Here is a 14,635-nt window from a genome sequence, read left to right as displayed (position 1 = left end):
TTGGGGCGAGGTGCGTCTGATTGGCTCGGTGATAGACGGCTGCTGAGCCGAGCGCGACGGTTAGCTGACAATTACCTCACACACACGCACGCACACACACACACACACACACACACATACACACACACACACACACACACACACATGGACGAGATGCAGTGAAACAACAAGGAAGAAGAAGAAAAAATCCTAGTCACGATGTGTACATACACAGATAAATCTAAGTAATACGGTGGCTCCTGAGGGACAACACACTCCAAGACAGCAGGGGGCAGTGATGAGCTAACTTTGACACAAAAACAGCACATATTGAACATTTGAGGCCTTCAAACGCGATAAACTCGAGTTTTCTACGACGTCTTTGAACACCGCGACGACGCCGTAACGCCAGCTAGCGTGACGCTAATGTTAGCATCGAGCAAGGAAATAAAGACGCGCACACACACACACACACACACACACACACACAATCACATCAGCATAGAAACCAACCTGATTCTCCTTTAGTTACATTTGTGCCTTCAATCAACCTCCTGCAAAGTGAACCTGTGTGTGTGTGTGTGTGTGTGTGTGTGTGTGTGTGTGTGTGTGTGTGTGTGTGTGTGTGTGTGCGCGCGTGTGTGTGTGTGTGTGTGTGTGTGTGTGCGTGTGTGTGTGTGTGTGTGTGTTCTTGTACTTGCAGCATACTGAGGACCAGTGAGGGTTTTTAACCAACAAAGTGAGGTCATTTTTACGGAGTGAGGACATTTTGGCCGGTCCTCACTTTGAAATCACTTCCTTAGGTTGCTATAACATGCTAAACTCAATTTGTCAAAAAAAAAATCTAATTTTGGACGACATAGTATAGTATGACATTTTGGCAAATTTTGGACAAAAAATTTTGGCTAAATTTTTTTTTTTAAATATTTGGTAAAAAAAAAATTCACATTTTGTGTCAAATTTTTTTTTACATTTTGGGGAATTTTTTTTTTCAAATTTTGAGTCCAATTTTTTTTTTCACATTTTGGACGACAGTATAATATGACGTTTTTGTCAAATTTTGGACCAAAAATTTTGGGTAAATTTTTTTTTTTAAATTTTGGGTAAAAATTTTTTTCACATTTTGGGTCAATTTTTTTTTTACATTTTGGGGAATTTTTTTTTTCAAATTTTGAGTCCAATTTTTTTTTTCACATTTTGGACGACATAGTATAATATGACGTTTTTGTCAAATTTTGGACCAAAAATTTTGGGTAAAATTTTTTTGGACAAATTTTGGACGATATAGTATGGTAGTTTTTGTCAAATTTTTGACCAAAATTTATTCGTCAAAGATTTTTTCAAATTTTGGACGACAGTATAGTATGACGTTTTTTTTGTCAAATTTTGGACCAAAAATTACATTGAAAAAGTTTTCCAGCCCTTTTTGCTCTGGGGCTCCACCTGCAGACATTTTGTGGTACTGAACCCAGTAGTTCTTTATAGATATCATTCATGAAGTAGATATTTGTAATTGTGTTGATTTATAAAGTGGAAATGCTGGTCCTCACTTTGTCAGCAACCCAGTCCTCAGTATGCAGCAAGTACAAGAATGTGTGTGTGTGTGTGTGTGTGTGTGTGTGTGTGTGTGTGTGTGTGTGTGTGTGTGTGTGTGTGTGTGTGTGTGTGTGTGTGTGTGTGTGTGTGTGTGTGTGTGTGTGTGTGTGTGCGCGTGCGCGCGTGCGTGTGTGCGTCTAATGCAGATCCCTCGCCGAGCCAATCAGTTGTAAATCAAACGCTCACTTTCTTCTGAGCCAATTACAGCGCCCCCTGCTGGGTAATCACACTCATCTTCATAGAGAGTGCAGTGATGCAGTCACGTCCTCTCACAATAACCTTTGTACTCAGTTCTTCTCCGAAGTCTCAGATCTGCAGAAGTTGTTCTTATCGGACAAGAACGAGTTCAGGAAAGTTTTGATCGTTGTCTCGTCTTCACAGAACTGTTGTTTTGGGAATCACTGAAATGCTATTTTTGGAGGGAAACGAGTCCCGGAACGCCGGCCGTGCTTCTCATACAAACAATAACTTATTCTACTTCTTCTTTGTGTGGAGTTACGAAATCTACTTATAATTCCAAATTCTACAGAGAATTCCAAAATACAGTTATAATTCCAAATTCTACTTAAAAAAAAATCTACCTAAATTATAATGTTAATTCCAAAATGTACTTATGATTCCAAATTCTGCTTATAGTTCCAAATTTGGAACTATAAGCAGAATTTACTATATTATAGTTCCAAATTCTACTTATAAAATCTACTTATGGTTCCAAAATATACTTATAATTCCAAATTTTATTTATCATTCCAAATTCTACTTATAGTACCAAAATCTACAAATGGTTCCAAATTGTACTTATATTTCCAAATTCTACTTAAAGTTCCAAATTCTACTTATATTTCCAAATTCTACTTAAAGTTCCAAATTCTACTTATATTTCCAAATTCTACATATATATCCAAATTCTACTTTTAGTTCCTAATTCTACTTATAGTTCCAAATTCTACAAATGGTTCCAAATTGTACTTATATTTCCAAATTCTACTTATAGTTCCAAATTCTACTTAAAGTTCCAAATTCTACTTATATTTCCAAATTCTACTTAAAGTTCCAAATTCTACTTATATTTCCAAATTCTACATATATTTCCAAATTCTACTTTTAGTTCCTAATTCTACTTATAGTTCCAAATTCTACTTATAGTACCAAAATCTACAAATGGTTCCAAATTGTACTTATATTTCCAAATTCTACTTATAGTTCCAAATTCTACTTAAAGTTCCAAATTCTACTTATATTTCCAAATTCTACTTAAAGTTCCAAATTCTACTTATATTTCCAAATTCTACATATATTTCCAAATTCTACTTAAAGTTCCAAATTCTACTTATATTTCCAAATTCTACATATATTTCCAAATTCTACATATATTTCCAAATTCTACATATATTTCCAAATTCTACTTTTAGTTCCTAATTAGGGTTCGAGCATGACTGTGCAAGAACCCTATTCTAATCGTAAGAGTTATTATTATTATTATTATTCACACGAAGAAAGTGCCTTTTTGAAGGCCTAAACAGATCTCAAACCTCGTTCTACTTATAATTCCAAATTCTACTTAAAAAAAAAATCTACCTAAATTTCTAAATTATACTGTTAATTCCAAAATGTACTTATGATTCCAAATTCTGCTTATAGTTCCAAATTTGGAACTATAAGCAGAATTTACTATATTATAGTTCCAAATTCTACTTATAAAATCTACTTATGGTTCCAAAATATACTTATAATTCCAAATTTTATTTATCATTCCAAATTCTACTTATAGTACCAAAATCTACAAATGGTTCCAAATTGTACTTATAGTTCCAAATTCTACTTAAAGTTCCAAATTCTACTTATATTTCCAAATTCTACTTAAAGTTCCAAATTCTACTTATATTTCCAAATTCTACTTATATTTCCAAATTATACTTATAGTTCCAAATTCTACTTAAAGTTCCAAATTCTACTTAAAGTTCCAAATTCTACTTATAATTCCAAATTCTACATATAGTTCCAAATTCTACTTATAATTCCAAATTATACTTATAAAATGTACTTATAGTTCCAAATTGTACTTATATTTCCAAATTATACATATAGTTCCAAATTCTACTTAAAGTTCCAAATTCTACTTATATTTCTAAATTCTAATTATAAAATCTACGTATAGTTCCAAATTCTGCTCTTAATTCCAAAATGTACTTATAATTCTCAATTTTATTTATCATTCCAAATTCTACTTATCGTTCCAATAATTCCAAATCAAGTCAAATGTCAGCGACGCGTCTTTCAGTTCGACGACGCTATTTAGAACCTGAACCTGTTTTCCGATTTGTCTTTTGTGCGTCTCAGTGTTCGTACGTTCCTCCGTGTGAACGAGACAACCAGAGGAACAGGGACAGCGTCCTCTGGTGGGAGGATTACTTCACCAAGGAGGTCAGCGGACAGTCGTTCACCTGCTTCTTCAACCAGCAGAGGAGGTGAGCGACACACACACACACACACACACACACATCTGAAGGTGTGTGGCAGATAAATTGGAAACAGGAGGATGTGTGAGGTTGTGAGATTGTGAGATTACCGTCGCGGCGGCAGCACAAAAAACCTCCTCGGCTTCATATTCTTACAGCCGACGATCTCTGACCTCGTTTCTCTTTTTCTTTGTTAGAAAAACCATCTTTCACCAGAAAATGTTCCCGCAGAAGATTGTAAAATAATCATAACAATACTCGTCGTCTTTTCTGCCCCATTTACGATCTTCTGCTCGTTCAACTAAATTCTCTCTGCTCTCTGCACTTATTTATGTCTATTCATTAATTTCCAATAAAGAAACAACGAAATAACCCTTTAATTCACTCTATCTGTGACTAAATGTCAGCAGGCGTCACCGTTTTTGTCCAAACCCGGCCCAGAACGTCCTCTCGCGCGTTCCACTTGTGCTAGGAAGTCGGAATTTCCTAGTTAAGATTAGAGCGCTTTAATCGGAGCGCCTCCTGAAGTTGTTAATACTGCCGCTAGTTTTTTTTTTGTTTTTGTGTTTGCCCCAGCTAATATCGAAAAAAAAGGAGGTAACTTTTGCCAGTGTTTGCTAATGCTAATCGATGTTTTCTCGCTTTATAGCATGTTAGCTGAGCGTGCTAGTTTGTAAAATGTACTTCATATTATTATTATTTATTCTTAGGAAACTTCTACAAAATCAAACTCATTTTCTGTACACTGCAAGCTTTAAGCTAGCCTTCACTTAGCATCCCGTAGTAAAAAAAAAAAAGGAGGTAACTTTTGCCAGGGTTTGCTAATGCTAATTGCTGTTTTCCTCGCTTTATAGCATGTTAGCTGAGCGTGCTAGTTTGTAAAATGTACTTCATATCATTATTATTATTATTATATTCTGAGGAAACTTCTACAAAATCAAACCCATTTTCTGTATGCTGCGAGCTTTAAGCTAACCTTCATGTAGCATCCCGTAGTGCGACAAAGTTGTTTGAAATTTTTTGTTTTTTTTGTTGTTGTTTGTAATATGATTAATTTGTAAGAATACAAAGATCAAGCCTTTTTGCTAAAAATGAGAAAAATAAAGTTAAATAATTAAAAAGTAAATAGCATGAATTCTGACCTTTTGGACAGAATTCCGACTTTCTGACTTTAATCTCGGAATTCATGCTGTTTTATTTTATTTTTTTATTTTTTTTACTTCATTTAAAAGAAATTATAATTTAATTGACAATAATTTAACTATGATTCCACTGATGCTATTTTTTTTTTCTTTCTCAAATTCAAAATGGCCGCTCTGAGCATCAATATTGTGAAAGCGTGTGTGGTAGCTACTGTTTTTGTTAGCACTTAGCATCGTACACACAGTTACTGTCCTACTGTGGTTTGTTTATGAATGGCCACGTCACGTAGGCTAGGTTAGCTTGCTAGTTAGCTAACCGAGCTACAACACTGACATTAACACGCTAAAGTTGTTTTATGTTAAAAACAAGGCGCCATTCTACTGTTTTTGGGACAAAACGGGCTCTTGAAGTGTAGTAAAAATGTTCCTGGACAACTGTAAGTGACCGACTTCATTCTGATTATTAATTCTTTAATTTGACGTAAAATATAATAAACACACAAGTCTTCAGAGTGTGTTAAATAGTTCCAGCTGGAACACAAAGTTCTCGTCACCTCTGAAACAAAAACAACACGCGGTGACTAATCCTGCACTTTTGTTCCGAATCCGCGATCGTTCCATTTATTCCTCGTCCCCTCGGTCCTTCGTTTACGAGGCAGAGTTTCCTCATCTTGATCCTTCTGGTGCAGAGATAAAAATAAAATATAAAACCCCGACAAGGTCACAGGTAAGTATCGCCTCTGAATAACGACAGGATTAAGAAAATCTGTTCAATCTGTAAACTGTCACAGCAGTGACCTGAAAAAGAGCTAAAAGTAAGTCATGGGATCATAATATAGATCTAGTGTTTTTGTCTTTGTTTTGTAAATGTACTTTTCTAGAGTTTATTTATTATATGTATATATATATATATATATATATATATATATGTGTATATATATATATATACTGCTGTATATACTTCGAGAAAGAGTTCAAAGTTAAAGTAAAAATGGAGTCTACTCATCTGGATATTGAAGCCAACGTGGAAGTGTGTGACACCTGTGTTGTCCTGAACGTCCACAAGGGGGCAGTGTCACGCCTTTATTTATATATTTTTAAATAATTCCGCGTGAACATTTTTCTCCGAATTCCGACTTTGATCTCGGAATTCATGCTGTTTTCATTTTTTTAAAATGTCAATTGGCGTCACGATTTTTGCCCAAAACGTCCACTTGCGTGCTAGGAAGTCGGAATTTCCCCGGTTAATATTAGAACATTTTAATCCGAGCGCCTTCTGAAGCTGTAAAAACTGCAGCTAGTTTGTGCCACAGCTAATATCGCAAAAAGGAGGTAACTTTTGCCAGTGTTTGCTAATGCTAATTGCTTCTTCTTTTTTTTGCTTCATAGCATGTTAGCTGAGCATGCTAGTTTGTAAAATGTACTTCATAATATTACATTCTGATTGAAATATGAAATATTCTGACTTCTACAAAATCAAACTCATTTCCTGTACGCTACGAGCTTTAAGCTAACCTTCACGTAGCATCCCGTAGTGCGACAAAGTTATTTTTTTTAAAAAAGAAGTTAAAAGTTAAAGAAATAAATAAACATCATTCTGAGAATAAAGTCGGAATCCTGACTTCTTTTTTTTTTGCTGTTTTCATTGACAATAATTTAACGTTAAGTTAATTTAACGTTAAGTTGTCCACTGCTGCTAGTTGTTTTCAAAGAATTCAGAATCCGTACATTCACTTGAACAACAACGAACAACAAAACAAAGTAGAAGTATTAAATCAAAGTATTTCTCTGATGTTTTTTTCAGGCCCGACGACGTTCTGTGGCGCCGCTCCCACGACACCAGCGTCCTGCTGCACTGCGTCCTCTGGCCAATGGTGTCGCTGTTGCTCGGCACGCTCATCGTCCTCCTGACGGTCTGCGCTCGCTCGCTCGCCGTCCGAGCCGAGGCCCTGCAGAAGAGGAAGTGCTCCTACGAGGTCTGCCAAGACTTTTCCGCCGCGACCTCTGCGGATCGCCGCTCCGCCTCCGCCGCCGCCGCCGCAGCGGCCAACAAGGCGGGAGGCGACCCGGCGGCCTCGACGAACTCTGACCCCGAGCTGTCGTCGCCCTCCAGGACCCTGCCGCTGTTCGCGGTGCCGGTGCGACGCCGCGATCGCGAACACTAGGAAATGGAAACGGAAAACGGGAAAAGTTTTGTGGTTTTTTTCCCGCGCGTTTGACTCTGTCGAGACGCTGACGAGCCGGTGGGCGAAAGAAGTCGAGTCGCCGGAGGCCGAGGACGTCGTCGACGACGACGACCACCGCAGTCCGGTATGATTTGTACGATCAGAGGTTTCTACGGGAAGCAAACGAGGACAAATTTCACGCTGTTTCCTGTAGATCTGAGTTTCAGCGTCCGATTCTCGGATCGGCGAGGACTTTTATTCGGAAAACCCTGCGTGTCCTCTGTTCTAGAGTTGTCTCAGGTGGTTCTTCACTTGGTTTATTATCGAATATCAGGATTGACTCTTTAACTGTAGCTCCTCCGATTTAACGTAGTTTACATTCGAGTCCAAGTAGCCATAAACGTGTAAGTTAGTGCTGGGCGCGCTAACGACACGTTTCTATGACGACTGACCGGAAAAAAGACACGTGTGACGTCATGTTTACGTGACTTTGTTAAGTGACTCGCGATTGTTAAAATTAATCTCTAAAGTAACGCTAGGCTTTAAAAACAGAGGCACACATACGCGGTACACAGGTACGCTAGTAACGTTATTTGTAGCGCTGCTCTTTTCGTTTGATAAACAGACTGCTCCAGTTCCACTGTAGGCGCGCTAACTGCGCTAATGCAGCTAACGGCGTTAATGCAGCTAACGGCGCTAATGCAGCTAACGGAGCTAACTGGTAATGTCACGCGCGTCTTTCTCCGGTCAGTCGTCCGCGTCGTTAACCTAGCGCCCAGCACTAGTGTAAATAGAGCCAAAGTCGTCGCTGTCGCGGTTTTTAGCGTCCGTTTTCTTCGCGTTTACCGTTAATTTGTTGTTCGTCTCTCGTCTTGTCTAACTGTTGCTTTCCGAGGTTCGTTTCGGTCGAGATTAGCAATTCCCAGTGTGAAAAAACAGTGTTTTTAACGTATATCAGTGTCATAATCCGTGTTGTAGCAGAGTTTCACCAGCTGACAGATCAATGTAGCATTTTAGTGTTCTCCGCCCCGCCCCCCGCAAAAAAACTGGGAAATTAACCCTGAATGAACGGAGGTAATTTAAAATAATTGAACTTTATTATTTATTCATGCATTCACATTAAGCGCTGACTCATCCGAGGACCCGCGAGTGACTCCCGTTGCTTCTGGGACTCCACGGTCGTCAGGTTAGCGTTAGCGTTAGCGACGAACCCACATTCAGAGGTTCAGTGAAGAAAACAACTTACAGCAAATCTTCCCTCAAGTGAAACAAAAACAAAGAAAACAGGACGTGCATGTGTGTGTGTGTGTGTGTGTGTGTGTGTGTGTGTATGTGTGTGTGGGCTGATGTATAAACGGCTCGGTCGTGCCGCAGTGTGTTTTTTTTTTTTTTTACTGCAGAAAGAAAACACGGCAGATGATGGTGATGATGTGATCACTTAGCTCGTATTATTTGGTTATTTGTTGTTGTTTGTTAGCAAAGAGCAGAGAGAGAGCGAGGATTAGCGAGCGTTAGCCGAGCTGCAGTCAACGCTCACACATTATGTTAATGTGACATTTTCTCTGTTTGTATCACAAATTAATGTCGTCGTTCGCACACACCTGATGTGTTTTTCCACACATTTTCATTGACTGTGTATATATACGTATGTACACATTTGTGTATATACACATATATATATACATATACATATTTTCTACTCAATATTTTCTTTGTTGCCCAAGTGGAAAAAATGAAAAATGTGATGGAGAAGCAGAAAAATCCTATTTTCCAATCTTCTTACGCCCACGCCGTGTCATCTCAAACTCCTCCGCACTAAAACATGAATCACAAAAAAAAGAGAAAAGAAACTGAGCTCAGCAGATGCTTTGTATTTATTTATTTTTTTAATTTGTTCAAATGTTTTTATTGTGTGTGTTTATTAGCACTGATGAATATTTATAGAAAAGCTGTACGTTGCATTGCGGTGTTCCCCAAGGCTCAACTTTAGGCCCACTCACTTTTTATTTACCGACTCTTTTTTTGCAGTTGTTACCAATGTTTGAATTGCAAACTTTCCTCTGAAGGGACGTATATTTGCAGCTGCTTAGTGGAACAACCGATAGGGTCAAAGTCTAGATTCTAGATCTGTATAGCACTTTACCCACGCATAGCTATTACCATTTTGACAAAATTCACCCTGACCTGTTGCGATGTCGCTGAGATATACACATCTTGAACATGTTAAATTTAAATTATCGCCAAATCCGCAATCTGGGTCAGATCCAAATCAAACTTAGTATTACGGTAGAGAATCTTATCCCGCATACACGTACCAAAATTAGTTTGAATCCGATAAGTTTTGACGGAGATATTTTACGTTTTTTTCCAACACTTCGCCCATTGATATTAAAGAGGGATTTTTTCAAATTGGTATAGTTTTTGTGATGAAATCAGTGGGTCGATTCTTACCAAAATGTTCAAGATATACACATCTTGATCATGTTAAATTAAAATTATCCCGAAATCCGCAATCTGGGTCAGATCCAAATCAAACTTAGTATAACGGTCGAGTATCTTATCTTGCATACATGTACCAAAATTTGTTAGAATCCGATGAGTTTTGATGGAGATATTCAAAGTTTTTTCCACAATTTCGCCCATTAACACTAAATAGGGATTTCTTCAAATTTGAATATTTTTTGTGATGTCATCAATGGGTCGATTCTTACCTAAATTTAATGGCAGCATACTTAGGCGATCACCTACCTGTCGCAAAAAATTTGGATTGATCCGTCAAAAACTGTAAACAGGAAGTGAATACCAGAGAAACGTTAATTACTGTCTCTGCAACGACTGTGACGACCCTGTAACAGCTCTGGGCCTTTCCTTCACATCGCCTGCAGCGAAATGAGGACAAAAACTAGACCGTGTGAGTAAAGTAGGCTGCTTTTCTAAGTCCCTGCAGTGCAAATGTGGCTTCACGTCCGTCCACAGACGATTTAGAGCAGATTCTGGGCTTTGTAGACATTCATAAAACATTAAATACAGGAAAGTGAAGTTTTTGAGAGTTTGCAAACGAGGAGGAGGAGGAGGATTTTTTTTTTCTGGCAAGACAGAAGATCAGATCGTCGCTTTGTTCGTCTTTTAAATATAGCGTGTCGTGAGTTTAAATAGTCGTCGTTTTATTTCCACGTCACACGTGGTCGTCAAAACGTCCCTCACACACTTTTTCCGGAGTTTTTCTGTCGGAACATCAGAGCTGATTCTGCCGCTGCTGTCACTTAACATAACAACATAAATCCATCCACCACCTTTTTATTTTCCCACACGCTCGAAAAAAAAAAAAAAAAAAAAGTCTATAAATTACCTGGCACGAAGCTAACCGTCGCCTAGCAACAGCAACAAGGCCGAGCGTCGACGCTGCCAACGAGGAGTGAGAGTGAGCCAAAACTGTGTGTGTGTGTGTGTGTGTGAGTGAGTTGGTGTAAGATGTTGTTCTTGTTGACAAAGTTTGTTTGCGAGTTCACACGTACGCAACAGACAGACTGACATTTTTCTCCACATATTTTCCACACAAAGACGATGCTAAAGTCACGTAAAGTCGTACGACAGCGATCCCGGCGGAACGTCGTGTCGAGAAAGTAGGTCGGCGTTAAAAGGTTCTTCAACGTCACGTTAATCTGAATGTAGTTAGCTTAGCGTTGGCGCCCGACGAGTAGCGGTGGTGGTGTTGTGTTTACTTTATCCTCAAGTCTTGCTCAACTCTTGTGTTTCCCGGTTTTTCTCGTCGCCGTAACTCCTGGACCGTTTTGTGATATCTAGAAAATTCAAAAACGTTGGACTGGCGACCCTTTGACCCCGCCTCTCGCCCGACGTTAGCTAAGATTGCGCCCCGCGCGACCCTCGTGTGGAGGATACAGCGGTAGAAATAGAGCGCCTAAATTGCGCCCGTATACTTACCGCGTAATCGCTCGCTTGCGACGTCAGCTTCTCAGTACCGTGATTCCTAAACTGTGGAATAAATAACTGCCAGATATGGAAAAATGAAATCTTTGTTAAAAAACAACAACAAAGAAGCAGAAGAACATAAAATTTTGTCAATTCTACAGCCATAAAATCAAAATAAATCCAGACGGCCTGAATATCATGATGGTCATTAGCGGGTTATACATCCACATACTATATCTACTGCCCTCTCTGGTCAAACACCAGCTACTGCATGCTAATTTTGCCATTGGCTCTCTCTTTGCTTCACTGGTACAGGCTCCTCCCCCTTTTATAAACAGCTCTTATCTCACCTTTTGGCATTTTTTGGAAATTTAGGCCCTTTAATTACAAAAAATTAAAGGACAAAAAAAGTTTTACGTTATTTACGACGACACGAAACTAAGTTGTTGTGAGTTGTAAATTCTGCTTTTTTTTGGAGTCCATTTTATGAGCTAATGTGTCCTCGAGAGAGAAACAGAAGCAGTAAACACTGATGTAGCTTCATGAAAATTTAATTAAACAAAAGACATTTTCACTATTTCAACTCACCTCCTCCATCCAAAAAGGCCACATTGTGACTCCGCCCCTCTCCAAAGACTACGTAGCGTCACCGTAGCATATTTTTGTGCACTTTTTACGAGCCGCCGCCGTTGTTGTCGTCTTTTACGTAACCCGACGACGTGTAAACGTTTAGATTTTTATACCCAAAGCCATAATACGCTGAGCTGTGAACTGCAGTAGCAACTGAACGCTGTGTTCCGCTTCATTATTATGGCATTTATTTTTTTAAATATTCGATTGTTTTATTTTGAAGGAGAACAAACGTCTGTACTTCAAGTGTTTTTACCGCCCTCTGTTGACCGTGTGTGATATCATTTGATCTTCGCGTTAAACCACTGTGTGATGACGTATTATGTTGTCGTCTTCCATCTCCTCTGAACTGTGTACCATGTGACCCAGGTAGCCGCTTTGCTCGTGTTTTAAAGAAAAAATGATAACTCTAGTGCCTGATAGAAAATCTTTAAATAAAGATCTACTTTTTGTCTTCAAAATGAAGCCTTTCTCTTTTATTTGTGTCACTGTGTCACACAGTAAAAATGATTGTGTTGTTTAAAATATGAGGTTTTCCTCTATGGTCTATAGCTAATGTGGCATATATGATGAGTCAGGCTAGCTGGTTAGCATGCTAACGGCAGGAACAGAAGTGATAGAAAAGGTTTTAAAAGTTACGATTTTCACCTTTGGATCAGACAGATTGTTAAGTTTTACAGCTTTTTGATAAATACTAACGCAAGTATGCAGATACTAAAGCTAATATTAGTGTCTGAACAAGACACGGAAAATAAAACATGGGGAAAAAATTATTGAAAAAATCTCATAAAAAAGTTATTGGAAAAAAAAGATCTCGTAAAAAAACGACAAAAATATTATTGAAAAAAGATCACGGAAAAAATTATTTGGAAAAAATAATATTGGAAACAAATCTTTAAAAACACGGGGAAAAATAAATAAAATCGTGGTCAAAAATTTGACAAAACTTCATACTATACTATGTCGTCCAAAAAAAAATTTAAATTTGAAAAAAAAATGTTGGTCCAAATTAGACAATTTTTTGGAAAAAAAATGTTTGTTCCAAAATTTTACAAAAATTCATACTATACTATTTCGTCCAAAATTTTACAAAAATTTTGAAAGGAAAATGGTCCAAAATTTGACAATTAAAAAGAAACAAAACAATTTTGGTCAAAAATTTGACAAAACTTCATACTATACTATGTCGTACAAAAAAAAATTTAAATTTGAAAAAAAAAATGTTGGTCCAAATTAGACAATTTTTTGGAAAAAAATGTTTGTTCCAAAATTTTACAAAAATTCATACTATACTATTTCGTCCAAAATTTGAAAAAAAATTTCAAAGAAAAATGTTGGTCCAAAATTTGACAATTAAAAAGAAACAAAACAATTTTGGTCAAAAATTTGACAAAACTTCATACTATACTATGTCGTCCAAATTTTTTTTTAAATTTGAAAAAAAAAATGTTGGTCCAAATTAGACAATTTTTTGGAAAAAAAATGTTTGTTCCAAAATTTTACAAAAATTCATACTATACTATTTCGTCCAAAATTTGAAAAAAAATTTGAAAGAAAAATGTTGGTCCAAAATTTGACAATTAAAAAGAAACAAAACAATTTTGGTCAAAAATTTGACAAAACTTCATACTATACTATGTCGTCCAAATTTTTTTTTTAAATTTGAAAAAAAAAATATTGGTCCAAATTAGACAATTTTTTGGAAAAAAAATGTTTGTTCCAAAATTTTACAAAAATTCATACTACACTATTTTTTCCAAAATTTGAAAAAAATTTTGAAAGAAGAATGTTGGTCCAAAATTTGACAATTAAAAAGAAACAAAACAATTTTGGTCAAAAATTTGACAAAACTTCATACTATACTATGTCGTACAAAAAAAAAATTAAATTTGAAAAAAAAAATGTTGGTCCTTTGGAAAAAAAATGTTTGTTCCAAAATTTTACAAAAATTCATACTATACTATTTCGTCCAAAATTTGAAAAAAATTTTGAAAGAAAAATGTTTTCTTTCAAAATTTGACAATTAAAAAGAAACAAAACAATTTTGGTCAATAATTTTACAAAACTTCATACTATGCTGTGTCATTAAAAAAATTGAAAAAAAATTGAAAATCACATCACATATCCAGCTTTTGAAGCTCTGAGGAAACTCGGAAGGACGTATTTCAGATGTGACGCCATTCCTGGTTCCGACTGTTGCCTGGAAAATCTTATTTAAATAACTGAATTGAATGTAAAGGTTACAGTTGTTAAGGTTTAACTCACCGCGCTTGTGCTTGTGTTTCAGTGAACACTACGACAAAAACAAGGACATCGTAAAAGACAAAGGACAAGTGTCGTGATATTAAAACTGCTGTTGGAGAAGACACGCGGGTCACAGTGAGAGTCATTGAATATTCATTAAAGTGCTCTCTGACTCAGACAATAACACTGTGTGTGTGTGTGTGTGTGTGTGTGTGTGTGTGTGTGTGTGTGTGTGTGTGTGTGTGTGTGTGTGTGTGTGTGTGTGTGTGTGTGTGTGTGTGTGTCGTTCAGCGCTCTCCATGTTGATGATGGGATGTATGAATGAAAGAGCAGAGACGGGGACAGATGAAAGGACGAGGACACACTTCATCTGAACGAGTCCACGTCTCTGTGTCGTCCCCATCGTCAGCAGTGATTTTTGTTATGTCTGTGGGGTTCATGGCCCCCGTAAAATATCATGGAGTGTTTTTATTGCATGTTGAGTTGTTAA

At 37.2% G+C, this 14,635-nt stretch overlaps 2 protein-coding genes across 2 annotated transcripts in view; one reads left to right on the top strand and one right to left on the bottom strand.

Moving 5' to 3' along the window:
* The window catches only part of LOC310938166 (calcium-activated potassium channel subunit beta-4-like), a gene marked incomplete at its 3' end in the record, with an annotated part of 18,184 nt that extends 10,843 nt beyond the window's left edge, over window positions 1-7,341 (top strand). Inside the window, exons 3-4 of the mRNA XM_083902617.1 lie at window positions 3,916-4,043; window positions 6,981-7,341. Coding sequence (XP_083758743.1) covers window positions 3,916-4,043; window positions 6,981-7,341 — 489 coding nt within the window. The remainder of the gene's footprint in view (window positions 1-3,915; window positions 4,044-6,980) is intronic.
* LOC310938170 (histone H3.2) overlaps window positions 1-14,635 on the bottom strand; it is a gene marked incomplete at its 3' end in the record, with an annotated part of 195,261 nt that overhangs the window by 42,947 nt on the left and 137,679 nt on the right. The gene's annotated exons all lie outside the window — the stretch shown is intronic.

The sequence above is a fragment of the Microchirus variegatus genome, assembly GCF_963457635.1.
Source record: "Microchirus variegatus genome assembly, chromosome: 16".
In the NCBI taxonomy this organism is placed as follows: domain Eukaryota; kingdom Metazoa; phylum Chordata; class Actinopteri; order Pleuronectiformes; family Soleidae; genus Microchirus; species Microchirus variegatus.
The sequence above is the reverse complement of the archived record's forward strand: the minus strand, read 5'-3'. Positions and strand labels throughout refer to the sequence as shown.